Source organism: Anser anser, assembly GCF_964211835.1.
Source record: "Anser anser genome assembly, chromosome: 27".
Taxonomy (NCBI): Eukaryota; Metazoa; Chordata; class Aves; order Anseriformes; family Anatidae; genus Anser; species Anser anser.
The window spans coordinates 7,386,274-7,400,961 of NC_139748.1; the positions used below are offsets into that span (position 1 = coordinate 7,386,274).

Sequence of the window (14,688 nt, forward strand, 5' to 3'; positions counted from 1 at the left end):
CGGGGGGGTTACGTGGCCCAGCCCAGCAGCCCGCCCGGCTCCTTGCCTCGCATCCGCAGCGCCAGCAGCGCGGCCGCTTTGTGCTCGTCCTCCGGAGGGGGCTCGAAGGGGCGGCCGCTGAGCGCCGGGGGGAGGCCGTGCAGGGAATAGAGGCTGCCGATGGCGGGGGGGTGCCCGGGGGGGGCGGGGATGCCCACGAAGCCGGCCACGTTGCTGTGAGCGGGGGGGTACGGCGACACGCGCGGCGACGGGACGCTCTCGGGGGCCGCGAGGCAGGGCCCCGCCGGGCTCCCGGGGCCGGCGCTCGGCCACAGGTTGCTCTGCAGCTGGGGAAAGGCACGGGAGGCCCCGGGTGAGGCGGCGGAGGGGCTGCGTGCGCCCAGGGGAGGGTGGGCACCGCGTCGCCCCCAGCCCTCGCATCCCCCCTGCCACAGCGAGCGAGCGCCGCAGGGGCTGCCGCCGCTTCGCTTCGATTGCCTGCGGGAGCGAATCCCGACAGAAATCCGCGCAGCACGGTGCCCGGGGGGGCTGCCCCGGGGGGGGCTGCCCCGGGGGGGGCTGCCCCGGGGGGTGCTGCCCGCAGCGCTGCTGCCCCCCGGCACCCCCCCAGCCCCCTTCCCTTGTGGTGCTGCAGCCCCTACACCAAGCAGGGCGGTCACGGGAGAGCCCCGGGGACGTGTACGGAGCTGCTTTTTAAGCTATTTCTGTGCTTTTCAGTGTTTGAAAAGAAGGCGGTTTTGCAGAAAAGGGAGGGGTGAAACGCTGGTGGATTTATAGGGCAACGAGGAAGAGGAGGGAGACCCTGGGTGACCACGCACCATCGGGGGATGCTGATGGGATTGATGGATCGCCGGCCCTGCAAAAGGGGTTTCCTTTCATGGGGGGGGACCCAAAACCTTCCCGGAGGGGCACGTTCCCAGGGGAGACGGCAGGGCCGTGCAGCAGCCTCGTCCTGCCCTAGCAGAAGGTGACGGTGACGCTGCATCTTCCCCTTTTCCCGGGGGGCCGGGTGCCTTGCCGGGGGGGGTGGACGTAACCACACAGCTCGTGGCAGAGGCAAAAGCTGGGCAATGTGGGTTACCGATGGGGGTACCGGGGTGCGATGGGGGTGCCGTGGGCAGCTGTGGGGTTTCTCACCTCCTGGATTTTCCCGTAGCGTTCCCGTTTCCGCCACTTGGCCCGTCGGTTCTGGAACCAGACCTGGGGGGCAGAGGAGGGGCTGAGGCATGGAGACCCCTGCCTGCCCCGGCAGGAAGAGCAGCCCGTGCCCCCCCCATCCCTTCCCTGCCAAGGCTGCTGATTCTCTCCGTGGTGGGGAATGGAGAAAATTCCCTCATGGGCAGCCCTGGCCAGCCTCAAGCTCCCCAGACTTTTTATCTAGCCAAAGAGCAGAAATGGCGCATCTCTCTTGGAAAAGAAGCAGTCCTGCTCCACGCGTGGTTATTTTCTCTCCCTTGTGATTCTGGGCTTCATTTACCCCAGGTTTTGCTGCAGGAGGCTCTTCAGGACAAGACGCCCCCCCCCACCCCCCCTCTGTGCTGCTGGGACCGGTCAGGTCCAGCAACGTGTCCCGGAGAGCAGGACATGGTGCTGGGATTCCCACCACACAGCTCCCAATGCTACTGTTAATTTCAGCCAAATCCACCCCAAATCAGGGCTTGGAGCTCTCTCAGAGGCCATGGCAGGCGCTGCCAGGCTGGGTGTTTGCTGGCTTGGGGTGAGTGTCCCCTGCCCCTGCCGTGGCCCCAGCCCCTGCCCCATGCAGGGGGCAGCACCCGGGGCTCGGTGGCTCAGGGCAGTCAGCGCCCAGCCTCGCGCCACGCGCCCCCAGCCTCCTGCCCTGCTCTGTTCGCTCCCCCACCCGCGCTGCTCCACAACACGAAAGTGGGGTCCCGGGATGGGATCCCCAACCCCACCCAGGCTGCACCCTGGGGGCTTGGGCTGGGTGCGGGGCTGCTCCACCGCTGCTCATCCGGGATTGGGATGGGAGGGAGGCCAGGGGGCGGTGAGGGGGCTGTTTGGTGGGGAACTGGGTACGGGGAGGCTGGGGGGTGCTGGCAGCAGCCTCCCAAATTTTAACTTTTGCTGTCCCTTGGAGGGGACAAAGGAAGAGGCGCAGCGAGGCACCACGGCGGTGGTGGGCGCAGTGAGCACCGGGGCTGGGATTTCCTCCCTGGGGCTTGGCCCAATCCTCCAGGGAGCAACAGCTCCTCACTCAGCATCACCTCCGCAAGCTCTGCTGTGCAGGAGAGGAAAGTGTCCTCCAGCCCTGCCTGGCATAACCCCTCAGCAAGATGCCGAGAGCCCCGAGCCGTACCTGCACCCTGGCCTCGGTCAGGTCCGTCCGCAGCGCCAGCTGCTCGCGGGCGTAGACGTCGGGGTAGTGCGTCTTCTGGAAAACCTTCTCCAGCTCCTCTAGCTGGAAGGTGCTGAAGGTCGTCCTGTTCCTCCGCTTCTTGCTCTTGCTCCTGCCCAGCGGCAGGGACTCGGGCAGCGGGGGAGCCGGGTGCTCCCGCAGGCTGCCCAGGGGTGCTGCCAGCACGCAGCCCAGCTGTCCCGGGGCTTTGCTGGGGGCCCGGCAGGCTGCGGGCACCGCCTGGTACTCACCTTTGCATCCCTTCTCACCACCTGGGAGGGGAGAGGCACAAGATGGGTTGGTTAACGCAGCAAGGAGCCCCCCCGTCCCTGCGGGGAGAGGGTGAAGACTGCAGTTCAGGAGCATTCCCCGTCACCCCATGAGATGTGTGGGTGCAGCTCCAGGGGAAAGGGGCTGCGCCTGGGTCAAAGCCATGGCAAGGAGCGTGGAGGGCAAAGCCCTTGCTCTGAGGGAGTGGGGGGGCTGGCTCCCCGGGGGTGCCAGGGTAAAGCTTGGTGGGTGCTCGGCACCGCAGGACCCGCGCTTGGGGCACCTCTCAGGAGCTGCTCTGACGGGTACAGGGTGTGCGGCGGGGCAGAGGCGGGCGAGCGCGGGTTCACCTTCCCGACCGAGCTTTGCTCAGCTCTCCCTGCTCCCTTCCTGCGCAGGCTGCTGCCTCCCCCCGGGACAGAGCCGTTGGAGCCACAGCGCCTGGGCCACATCCAGAGCCCTACGGCTCAGCTCGGTTCGAGGGGGGACAGGCACAGTGCACCCCATAAAGCCTCTGCCTGCCACTGGTGCTGCATTTCCCTCAGCCGTAACTCTTAGGAAATGATTTGAAAAGAGAAAAACAAATAAAAAAAACACCCTCTTTGCTCCTTTCCCCTCTCTCCTGCACAATGGGAGCCAGAGCAATAGGTTTGGGGTTCCCCCCTTCCCCCCGCTGCTGCTCTGCCTGTGGGGAGTCCCACGGAATGGGCTCCAGGAGATAAATCCCTGCCGGTGTTTCAGAGGCACCACGATCGCCTTTGTCCCCCAAGGAGGGGTGCTTGTCCCCACGGAGGGACGTGCAGCGCTCAGTGAGTCTGAGCGGCTCTGGCCAGGACCAGGTGCTGCGGGGTCCCCCGAGGAGCAGAACTGGTGAAGGGGACCTGGTCCCCCAGCAGTCGCAGGGGACACACAGGGGCTTTACCCGGACAGGAGATGAACTGAAATCCATTCTTTTGCCCCCACCCAGCCACCACCTCCAGAGACTTGGGCTGGCAGCAGGTGGAGGCCAGAAGCCCCCCGGTGGGCTCGGCCCTGGAGAGGGGCAGGATGCGGCCCACCGCTGGGTGCTGGGCACAGCGCAGCGCTTGGGGCCGGCGAGGGGGGAAATCACCTCCTTGGGGACGGATCCTCCTTCCTGGCCTGTTACCGTCACATCTCGGCAGAGCGGGGTCCCCGTCCCTGCACACCCTCATGGGGCTCTGTGCCCCCCCGCAACCAGCCCCCGGAGCGGCCTTTTCTGGACTTTCCTTTCTGATTTTTGGTTGTTTCATAATTAAGGCAATTTGGAGGTTACTGCGCACAGCCACGAGTCGAGGTGCATCTGCTTTGAATTAATGGGAAAATGTTATCTTGGGGCGGGTTTGGGGGGGCGACCGCTCCCCTTCCCTCTCGGTACCGACCTGTGTCCGTGCCCGGCGGCGGGTAACGGCGAGGGGACGAGGCCGAGCTGCCGCTTCCTCCCGGCTTTGTCTTCCAAAGGGCTCAGCCGGGCTGAGCCCGGGTTAGAGCTGGGCCAGGGGGTTTAGCGATAAAAAACAAGCCCCACCAAAGAGCGGAGCAAAGGCAAGAAAAAAAAAATGCAACCGAAAATCAGGAAAAACAAAGTAAAAAAATCCGCTGCACAAACTGGTCTGATAAACGCGGCGGGTTTGGGGTTTTCCCCCTTTCCAAAGGCACCGCATTTCCAAGCGACCAGCGGGTTCCAGCAGTGGAGACAAATAAATAAATGGCCAGAAAGGAGAAGGCAGGAAGGGAGCAGGATACGGGCGCGCAGCTAAATAAACAGAGTCGCAGGGGGACAAAGAGGATGGGAAAAAGGGAAGGTACAGAGACCCCCAAACCGACACCCCCTGACCAATTCTGCGGCGCTGGGTTAGCGGCAGCTGGGGAGCAGCTGCACGGTTATTGGGTGAACCGGGAGGGGAAAGGAGCGCTCAGAGGGATCATTAGCGGAGGGACGGGGCACGGGAAGGGCTCCCGGGAACCGGGGGAGAGAGCGCGGCCGCCGGCACCCGGAGCAGGTAAGCGCGGCCCCGGTACGGCCCGGCCCGGGGGGTGGCGGGGGGGTCCCCGGTGCCCCGAGGCTTTCTCTACCTGTTGTGCCGAGCCCCACCTGGTTCCCATTACACTGCGGTGCTGCCTCTTTTTTTTTGGGGGGGGGTCTATTAAAGCGAACGGGGACATAAAAGGCCCGCGGGACGGGATGAACCGGAGCCCTCGGCGGTCTCCGACGGCCTCGTCCGGGAGGGAAAGAGCGAGGAGAGGAGCGGGCCCGGGGCGCTGCCCGGCCGGTGGAGACCGGGGAACGACGAGGAGCGCCCGGGGGAAGCGCCGCGTCCTGCCTGAGCCTGGCGGCGGCCCCGAGCCGGGACCCCCGGACCCGCCGGGACCCCGGGACCCGCCGGGACCCCGCCGCTCCCGGCCCGGGAGCTGCCGTCGGCTGCCGGTGAGGCCGGGCCCGGGCGGCGGCCGGACGCATCCCCCCGAGGGACGGGGCCGCTTTTCCACCCCCGTAGCTTGAGCTCGCGCCGCTCCCGGCCCCGCCGCCCTGCCCGGGATCCCCGCTCCCCTCGGGCGTGCCGGGGTCGAGGCCGCCCGGTCTGTGCTCTAACGGGGCCGCGTCGCGACAGCGGGAGCGTGTCAGCGGGGAGGGGGCCCGGACGCACCGAGGGCAGCCCGCCCGGGGCATCCCCGGGGCCGACGGCAGGATCGGGCTCCGTGCGGGGGCAGAAAGGAGGAAAGGAAAGGGGTGGGGGAGGAACGGCCCCGGCTCCCACCTCCGCCCCGCAAGCCCCGGTACCTGCAGCCCCGGCCGGGTAGAAGGGCTTCCCACTGACGGCCACGGCGAGGGGGCCCGGGCCGGCGGCCCCCAGGTACCGGGGCTCTGCCTTGTCCGGCGGGCAGTGGGGGCTGAGCGGCGGCGGGTGCCGGGGGGGTCCCGGCAGCCCGGCCACGAAGGGGCCGGGGGTCCGCGGTGGCCCCGGGGGGGGCTCGGCCCGGCGGCCCGGGGGGAAGGCCGGGCAGTCCCTCGCCTCCATGCCGCAGGTTGGAGGGGCCGGGGCGGCCGCGGGGAGCGGATTTTGTGCGGGGCTGGGGAGGAGGGGGGGTGTGGGGCTGGAAGGGAGGGCTCGCCCAGCACCCCCGGCACACTCACACCCACCCACCCCAGCCCACCGCACCGCTCGGGTCACGTGCGCCCTCCCACCCGCTCCGTTAACCCTCGAATCCCGGTGCCCCCCAGCCCCGGGCGCCCTGAGCCCCCTCCCGGGGCTGCGGGCACAAACCCGCTCCGTGCCCGGGCGGGGGCTGCGGGGTCTGGTCCTCGCCGCTCGCCGCTCCCGGGGGTCTTCGGGCTGCAGGAAACGCCCAGGGCCCTTCCTCGATTCAAAGCTTCAACCCCAACCCTGGGAGCAGCTCCGAGTCCCAGGCAGGGGGACAAACCTCTGCCCTCGGTCTCTCAGACGCCCGTGGGGTTTTTTCCCCTTCGCGGGCCGCGGGAGGCTGTCTGCGGCCCTTCCCTCCTCGGGGCTGCGGCTGAGGCCTGGGCAGGCCGGGTCAGGGAAGGCGCTGACCCTGAGGCACGGCACCGGGGCAGGCAGGGCTCTGCCGAGGCCAGACCCACGGCTCCGTGTGCTCCGTGTCTCTGTCTGCCCTCGGAGCAGCCCCGCGGGGCTGAGCACCGCCGTGCCCCCAGCCCGGCTTCGCAGAGCTCCCAGCTCCCTTCTCTGCCGCGGGGATGGCGAGGCGAGGGGCCGGGGTTCGCCGGGGCTCGCTCCTCTTCCACCCTCTCTCTCCTCCCTGTCTGTTCCTCTGCATCCATCTGCAGCAGAGCCACTTCGGCTGCATCCTGGGGCCCCGGCGTCTGGATTTGGGGGCTGGGGGCAGGTTTTATACAGCTTTGGGGGTGGTTAAGTGCAAAATGATCGGGTCAGGTTTGGCGATTCAAAGGCCGGGTGTTACAGCAGGGAAGATCAATGTCAAAGAGAGAGGAGATTAGGTAACAGACGCAGAGAAACGAGGGGATAGCCAAGCTGCAGGATGATGTTTTGTGCTTCCATTTGCTGTTTTCCCATATGCATGGCACACAGCACAGCTTTCTACTAATCCTGGGACATTGCTCTGTGCTAGGATCTCAAAAAAAAAATCTAAAAAAAAAAAACTGTGGGTATCAGGGTAGCAGGGCAGGGGATGAACTGCTTTGGAGTAGCAAAAACAGGTGGAGAAGAACCAGGTGGGTCACAGACATGATAAACAGCCAAACAACAGCATAACACCGAAAAATAATGTTGTACAGCGCGCTATTGCTTTTATTGGCAGTGCTGAGGCAGTATAGGTGTGCTTTGTTAGCCCGTGGCACAAATCTGAAATCAAAAGGCAATCTTGCTTTGAAGATTATGATAAAAATATAATGTAATCCCTATGTCCCATCCGCAGATGCAGGATTGATGCGATGGTGTCAGGTCATTGCAGAGCCCCGTGTTATTGCAGGAACACCAGGTCTGCAGCGTGTGCTGTAAATCACGGCTGGGTATTCCAGCCCCCGGGGAGGGAAGCCGAAAAGCAAGGAAAGCGGTTGTGGGGCTGCGATGTGGGGCCCCGGCTTGTTCTGGTGGTGTCCCCTCCTTACCCCCCCAAATGCCTGTGATGGCTCCCTCCACATCCTGCTCTGCACGCAGCGCTGCCCAACACTTTCCCTTCGCAGCAGCTGGAGCTGCCGGGATTTTCCCCGTTCGACTGTCCTCAGCTCGCTGCACATTGTAAATTATTGCTAAATAGGGACTTTAAGTCCTCTGGCATGTGACAAGTCATTAAGTGTTATTAAACATAGCATAACTCCTGTAAAGATTTATTAGTTTCAAAGAACCTCTCCCAGTTTTACTGCTGGCATTTAGAGACTTTTAATAGCAGAGGGATGAGTCTATCCATGTGTGCTGCTGGTGTGTGTGGGGGGGGGGGCGGCAGGGACAGGTTTCTGCCCGGGGATGTTCTGTCCTTCTGGGCTGGATCCACGGCGGGGACCCTCCTGGGCAGGCGGAAGGCTCTTGGGAGGTGCTTGGTCTAGAGCCAGCAGGGATTTGGAGGATCTGGGTGCTGAAGGCAGTGGTGGGGAGAGAGGTTGTGAGCTCTTTTGGGTATTTGTTGTGCAGATGGCAGCCTGTGGAGGTGCTGGGGGGTTTTGTCCCATCAACCCAGCCAGTAGGGCTGACCCAGGACTCCTGGGGTCTCCCGGGCCCACCACCACCCCTCTGCCCTGCGCTTTCTCGTCTGTGGAGCCAGACCGCGGTGCCTCATCCTCCTGGCTTGGCCCACGGATGGGCTGGGTGCTTTGAGATCAGGGGAAAGGCTGCAGGGGAGGCCAACGTGGCGGTCTGCTTGTGGCCCTCCTTGTGGCCTGCGGCTCTGCCCTTTGCACTCTGCACGGGTGTTGGGACAGGACTGAGCAGGAGAGGGAGGTCACCACGGGGCTCATGGGGTTCATTTGTCACAAACCAGAGTATTTGCGGAAGAAGGATGATCGTGACCCTTCAGGGAGAAACTTCACGCTGTCTTAGCATCCAAATGACACCTCTGCAAGGAGACATGCCACTGGTTCTGCTCTTGGATGGAAAAGTCCTTTTGTGTCCCAGTTTTGTCTATTTGCACATGTGCTACCAGATGAACCATGGCAAAAGATCTGCAAAGTGCAGCAGGAGGACTCCAGTGGGATGCTTGGAGTGAAAACATTTTTTGTTTTCAGTTTCTCTCTTGCTGGCTCAGAAGAGGATTTTTTCCCTCTTTGCATCCCATTGGCTCTCCCAACCATCTCAAGCCATCTCAGAGAGCTGTCTTGCCTCCCTGGAGATCACAAGATGTCACTGAAGTGCTCGGCAGGAGTCCGGGAGGGTTTGCATAGCTCTGTGGTTTGTAGGAATATCCCTGCACAGCCAAGACTTTGTAAAGCTACCAAGAGCCTTGGAAAAGCTCGCACGGCATGGAGCAATCCCTACTGCGCAGGATCGGGGGTGTGTTCTCTCCCTCTCGCCCTTCCTGCCTCCTGAAGGATTTGGGGTCCCTGCCTCAAAGCCAATGCTGGGGTGTGCCAAGGTGCTGGGCTGCACCAGCCTCACGTCCAACCTCCACCGGGGCATACCCAGTGCCCAAATCACCCCAAACTCCCTGGGTGCAGTAGATGGAGGCCACAGGAGGCAAGGGCCAGCCTGAGCCCCTTGGCAGCCCTCAGCCAGAGCCAATTCCACTTTCAGCCCCTCTCTGCAGCGCTGCGAGCAAGCAAAGGGCAAGCGGAGCAGCAGGCAGCGCCAAGGGGGGGCCAGCGGCCCCACTTTGACCGATGGGCTTTGTCTCAGGGATTTTGATTTTTTTTTTTCCCTGAGAAATCTGCAGTTTGCGAAGAAAGCACTTCCTGGGAGCCTGCTGAGAAACAGCCACGGCTTCCTCTGGAAAGCGCAGGGGAGCTCAGCTCAGCGTGGCTCTGTGCCTCGGCTTCAGGGTTAGGGCAGGGCTGGGTGCAGGGGCGACTGCCCTCCTGATGCCACTGGGGCACCAAAGCGCAGCCTGTGGCATCCCCGGCTGTGCTGGGCCATTGCAGACTGAGCCTGGAGCAGGGCTTGGAGGCTGTTGTGCGGCTCTGATTCGCCTCTCCATGTCTGCCATGTGCGGACAAAAGGAGCTGGGATGTGCCGCAGGCCTCTGCCTGTTGTGGCAAGGACACGTGTTGTGGGGAATCCAAGAGGTTATTCCCTCCACCGAGGAAGATGTGGGACTTGGCCATACTGGCTGCCTGCATCCCTAGCCGGGGCTCCTCCAGGCTCCGCGCCCCAGGGCAGGAACCTTCTCCTGGTCCCCAGCGGGGATTCACCCCGGCTGGGCTCGGTGTGCTCTGGTGCGGGGCTGGGGCACGTCCCTGCCTCTCGCCCTCTGGGACACGGGGAGCGACCTCAGCCTGGGGGCAGCAGCTGGGCACGTACGTGTGCCCCGAGAACTGTGACCGAGCGCGGCCAGGCAGGGCTCTGCTCCGTGCAGGGCTCCTCATCGCGCTCCTCCCCATCCTTTCCATTGGGTTGTATGGCAAAGGGCTTTGCCTCTGTTCGGGCGGTTATTTCATTACGGATCTCATTTTGCTTTGTTTGGGTCAGCAGTAGCATGGGGCAGGGGCATTTTCCATATTCCCAGGCAGCTTGATGCCAGCCTTGAGCAGCAAAGGAATCCATTTCTTTGCTCACATTTTTTCCTAAAGCTGCAGAAGTACCATCAGTTCAACCCTCAGCCTTTGCCTGTCTGCGTATCCCTCTTTTCCTCACAAATACCCCAGAAAATCCCCCAATTTCTGTTGCCTGATTCATTGCAGAGCTTTGTCTCCAGCCAAAGTTCGATCTTGCTCAGGAATGTGCGTGGTGATGGCAGGAAAATGACTTTATTAATTCACCTGGGGAAATCTTCCTTGCTGCTCGCGATCCTGGTTTGCGTTAGGCTGAGTGGGAGACAGAGCCCCTCGGCCTGACCCTGCCGGAAATCCATCGGTTCCACCGAGCCGGAGCCAGATTTGCTGTTTAATGAGGCTGGCGAAGTAGAAAATGGTCCCGCTCCCAGGTCTCACAAAGGAAAAGCGTGGACACAAACATATCCCCGCATGGAGTAACAATGCACAAAGGCAACGGCAGCCTGCGTGCCACACACGCGCTTTACACAAATACCTATATACACGCGTATTTATAGCCATCCAGATGTATGCACAGATAATTCAATTGCATGGAAATGTGTATTATAGACGTGCACACAGCACAGGGCATTTCTCTATCAGTGTGTGTTACCAACACATGGACAGCAAAATCGTGCAAGCGTGCATCTAGATTGCGGAGACACAGATGAGCGTGTGGCAGTTGCACCCGCACAACGGCAGAAATATCTCAATTTGTACAAACATATTGTGATCATATTTCCTATATAATCCAGCCCTGCCTGGCTGGATTACAGCCCTGTAGAAATAGCCAAGGAGTGATATCTGTGTGCTGCAATAGTACATGCGTGCCCTCAGCACTGCTAATGGGGGGAGTTTTTCAGGCAAATCGTGGCTTTGTTGAGAGTACAGCTCTGGGTGAGTTTTTCGGCATCGTTACCGAAATCTCTAAGTTATTGCGTCGTTCCGGCAGCGGCTTGAGTTCTTACTCCAGAACAACATTCGGTGTCAAAGCGCGCCTTAAATTAACGATAGCAATAACAATCAAGGCAACAAAACCCATGAAAATGAACTGCATGGCTGTGAACGGGATTAAACACAGCACGAAAGCCAAGCCGAACTGCTTTTGTTTTCATTTGCATTTTACGGAGATAGATTGAGGGGAAATAAAAAGCGGCGGTGTTATTTTGGCTTGACTCAGAGCAGAGTAAAATCTAGCCATTTTCTGTAGCTGCCAAATAAAAAATAACACACAAGTGTTTACAAAGTGCGTCGGTGATGCAGTGGCCTTTAGAGGAGCTGCAGGAGTAAATCAGCTTAATTCCCCCGGGCTCAGCCTGGCCGGGCTGCTTTAAACGCGCACAGGATCTGGCCCTGTCTTTGCAAGCGAGAACCCGGGGTGGATTCACGCCGGCTGGTTGGGTTTCCCTGGCTGCTGAGTTAGCCGGGCAGTTTGGTGTCTGTAAGCTCGGTTTTATGCCGGAGCAGAGCCTCTCCCCGCAGGGACACCGGCCCCTCCGTCCGCCCCTGGCCCCGGGCTGGCAGCGCCGTGCCGGCCGCTCTGTGCTGTAATGAGGAGAGATTTGTGCTTTGTGCACCAGACGCGCGGGAGATTTCCAGGTTGCCTTGGACAGTGCTGTGGGGTTCCAAGTTCAGGCTTGATTTTTCTCAGAGCTGCCCCAAATACATAAAAAAAATAAGAAAATAAAAAAGCAAAATGAAGCCTGGAAGTGGCGGCAGCCAGGGTTTAGGGGAGATGCTGGGCTCGACATGCTCTGGTTGGGTTTGGGGCATTAATCCTGTTGAAAGTCATGGCAATAGTACTTTCAATTCCTAAATTCTGACAGCATTTGCAAAATCAGGAATGCATCTAGGGATTAAATGGAATTTATTCCAGATTGACTCTGCTGGGAAGTGGCCGGACTGTGGCAGGATTCAAGGGTGCCGATTTTTACTTCTAATTTTAGAATATCACCGTTATACAGCATAAGTTTGAAATAATGACACTAAACGAGAAGTATCACTTAGAATAACAAATACGTAACTGGGAGCTGGATCTGGCCCTGATCTAATGCAGCAGCTGGTTAAATGGGTCTAAATCAGAGTAACTCCGTGCCAGGGCTCTTGCAGATTTCAGTTGCCCGTCTGGCTGCGTGTCCCCCTGGGGGTTTATTCTCCTTTGTGGAGGGCTGGGCTCACCCGATTGCAGTTATTTTGCATTTATATGGGGTGACTGTAGGCAGAATTGAGCCCTTACCTGGAAAGTCACCTGAAAAATAGTGCAAACGAAACAAAAAAAAAAAAAAAGGAAAAGGGAAAAAGGGAGATGGTGTTGGGGAGAGAATGCAGCAGGGTTTTTTTTTTTTTGCACTGTCTGTGCAGTGAGAAAGCGCTGAACTGACTCTGATGCCAGGACAGACCAAGAATAAACCTGAGTCCTTCCAGAAATCGGCTTTGTAGGAGCAAATGCACTCGGCTTGAACTTCTCCTGCATGCTCGGTGTTCGGGGAGCAGCTCCCAAACGGCGCCGTGAGGCACCCCCTGACCTGCACCCAGAGCCAGATCCGCGCCGTGCCGGGACGCTCCCCCCGTGGTGGCTCAGTCAAGCCCCCTGGGGAGAACCCCAAACCCCCCCCGGGATTCGCCAGCCATTCGTGGAGCTTGGCCGGACAAAGCTCTTCCCCTCCCCGCGGGACTGATGGATTTATTCGTCTCATCCCCTAATGAGCCACTTCCAGAGCCCAGTAAATTATACGCACCAGGACGGATGAAACCTTGCTCCATAAATCAGATCTGAGGCTGACAAGTGCTCCCTGCATCATTATCCTGGTGAGTGGCGTTTCGGAGATCCCAGGTATCGCCGCCTGCCTTGCAAATCCCAATAAATCTGGGAGTAATCATTCCCGACAAAGAGCCAGAAAAGCACCGGAAAACATTTTCTTCCCTTAAAATGTAAGTGGAAAATTTATTGCAGGGAAAGGAAAAGTCCACAACAAACAGGGATGCGAGGAACCCCCAGGGCCGGGTTGGCATCGCCTTGCGCTTACTGGGGCAAATCTGGAGCAGCCCCTAGAAATTAGGGGAGAATTTTTTGGGGAGAGAAAACAAGAGGAAAAATGAAGCTGTGTGTCTCCAACCATGTCATGAAAGGACAAGGAAATCTAAGCGGAGCCAACGTGCCGCAGTCTGCTGCCTTCTGGTTTGTGTTTAGCCTTTGGAAAAAATACCCCCTTGCAAACCTCCCCCTTCCTTAAGGGGAAGATTTATTTTATGAACTGGCCGACACCTGAAAGCAATCGGTTTTTGGCGGGGGTGGGGGGGGCGGGAGGGAGCCATCCCCGGGGGCTCGGCGGGGAGCCTGGGCAGAGCTGTATTTTCTCGCTGCTGTCGCTCCCACTTAGGTGTGAGTCCCGCTGCCGGCTGGGATCTGCTGGGACAGACAGACGGACGCGGTGTGGAACGGGCGGCTGCGCGGCGCGTGGTGCTGTATGCACGCGGGAGCCTCTGGTTCTCAGCATCTCGAGCTGCAGTTCAGCAGGGGGTGCAGAGGTTCCCCTTTCAGACAGGGAAACTGAGGCACGGGGCACCAGCATTGGTCATTTGCTGTATTAAGTGTTGAAGACACCCGACCGTCCCTCCACCTGGTGTCTTTGTGATGGGTTGGTGGTGCTGGGCTGCGCTTACAGCCAGAGGAAGCTGGGGCTGAGGCTGGCCTCGAGGAGCCTCAGAGAGGCCCATCTTCGTGCGGATTCACTGGGGTGATGATGCCTGGGGCTCTTCTTCCCCTCCTCATCCCATGTTTTCTCCCGGCTGCACGCTCTGCAGAGGGTGAGCGCTTTTCCAGCAGGCACGTCGGCAGGCATTTCATGCTTCTGTCATCAAATTGTGCGTGTCAGGACTTCAAGAGAGCGGGGTGGTGGTGATCCCTGTACCTGTCAGGGTGAATGAAAGGTGACAACACCAAGCGAACGCCAGATGGGCTGTCAAGGCTTCGTGCTTCCCACCCGGGTTTTGCCGCCTGCCTGCCCTGGCTCCCGGCCTCGAGCTGCTGCCTGATTTAAGGTGAGCGAGGACCCGCTCGGGTGGGAACGGGAAGGAGCTGGGAGCCAGCTGGAAGCAGGCAAAGGGGAAATCCTAGTGCCCCGTGGCTTGGAGCATGGGTTGGGTTGTCTCCAAGCTGCTACAGGCTGGGATGGCTGGAGAGAGGAGGATGGGGTCTGAGAACGAGGCAGAATTGGGTAAGAGCTGAGTCCAGCAGTGTTTAAGCTTTGCTACCGTAGGAGATTGCTTCTAGCATCTGGTTATTTGGGCCAGGAGGGCGAAGCTGGCCAGGCTGGTCACCCATCACCTCACTTGGCCGTGGAGAAACACATCCCTCGGTGCCAGGAACTGTTTAACCTCAGGAGACTTTGGTCTTGTAAAGCAAACGCTGCTTCTGGCTTTCTCTGGGGGATTTGTGCAGAAACACTGCCCTGTTCCTGCAGAGCTCTGGAGGGGTCCAGCACCCGAACCACATCCACGTCAATGATGCAAACCAAACCAAACCAAACCCGGCCCAACCCAACCCAATCCAGTGGTGCTGGGAGGGATATGGGGCAGGTTCACGGGGCTGAGTGGCCACCACCACTACCAGTGGGGCCAACCCCATGGTTATGTTGCTCAAATCCAATTTGGGCAATGGTACCTGAACCATCACACCCCAGTGCCCTTAGTTCTCCTGTGGATGGGACAATGGGTGCATGCTGGGGTGGTGGGGGCGTTGCCTTCCCCTCCATTGCCTTGTCTGTAGGACTGGGGATAGGGCATAGTTCCTGTCTCCTGGGTTTCTTCCCACCTTCTGCCATCGGTGCCTCATCTCCGGACCCCCAGTGCCTCGGTGCTCTGTCCT

At 60.3% G+C, this 14,688-nt stretch overlaps 1 protein-coding gene across 1 annotated transcript; it reads right to left on the reverse strand.

The window, feature by feature from the left end:
* On the reverse strand, nucleotides 1-5,690 carry ALX3 (ALX homeobox 3). The gene is made up of 4 exons (XM_083813049.1): nucleotides 5,427-5,690; nucleotides 2,318-2,628; nucleotides 1,138-1,200; nucleotides 1-326 (listed from the first exon to the last, which is right to left on the reverse strand). Exons 1-4 carry the CDS (start codon nucleotides 5,662-5,664, stop codon nucleotides 9-11), a joined length of 930 nt encoding a protein of 309 aa, XP_083669175.1. The 5' UTR covers nucleotides 5,665-5,690; the 3' UTR covers nucleotides 1-8.
* Between the last annotated feature and the right edge of the window lie 8,998 nt (nucleotides 5,691-14,688).

What these genes read in the sequence shown, in the direction of transcription:
- ALX3 (XM_083813049.1), bottom strand. Translation starts at nt 5,664, where the DNA reads ATGGAGGCGAGGGACTGCCCGGCCTTCCCCCCGGGCCGCCGGGCCGAG. An exon ending in CTACCCGGCCGGGGCTGCAG is followed by an intron (nt 2,629 to 5,426) that starts GTACCGGGGCTT and finishes CTCCCCTCCCAG; the next exon opens with GTGGTGAGAAGGGATGCAAA. An exon ending in GCTACGGGAAAATCCAGGAG is followed by an intron (nt 327 to 1,137) that starts GTGAGAAACCCC and finishes GCCTTTCCCCAG; the next exon opens with CTGCAGAGCAACCTGTGGCC.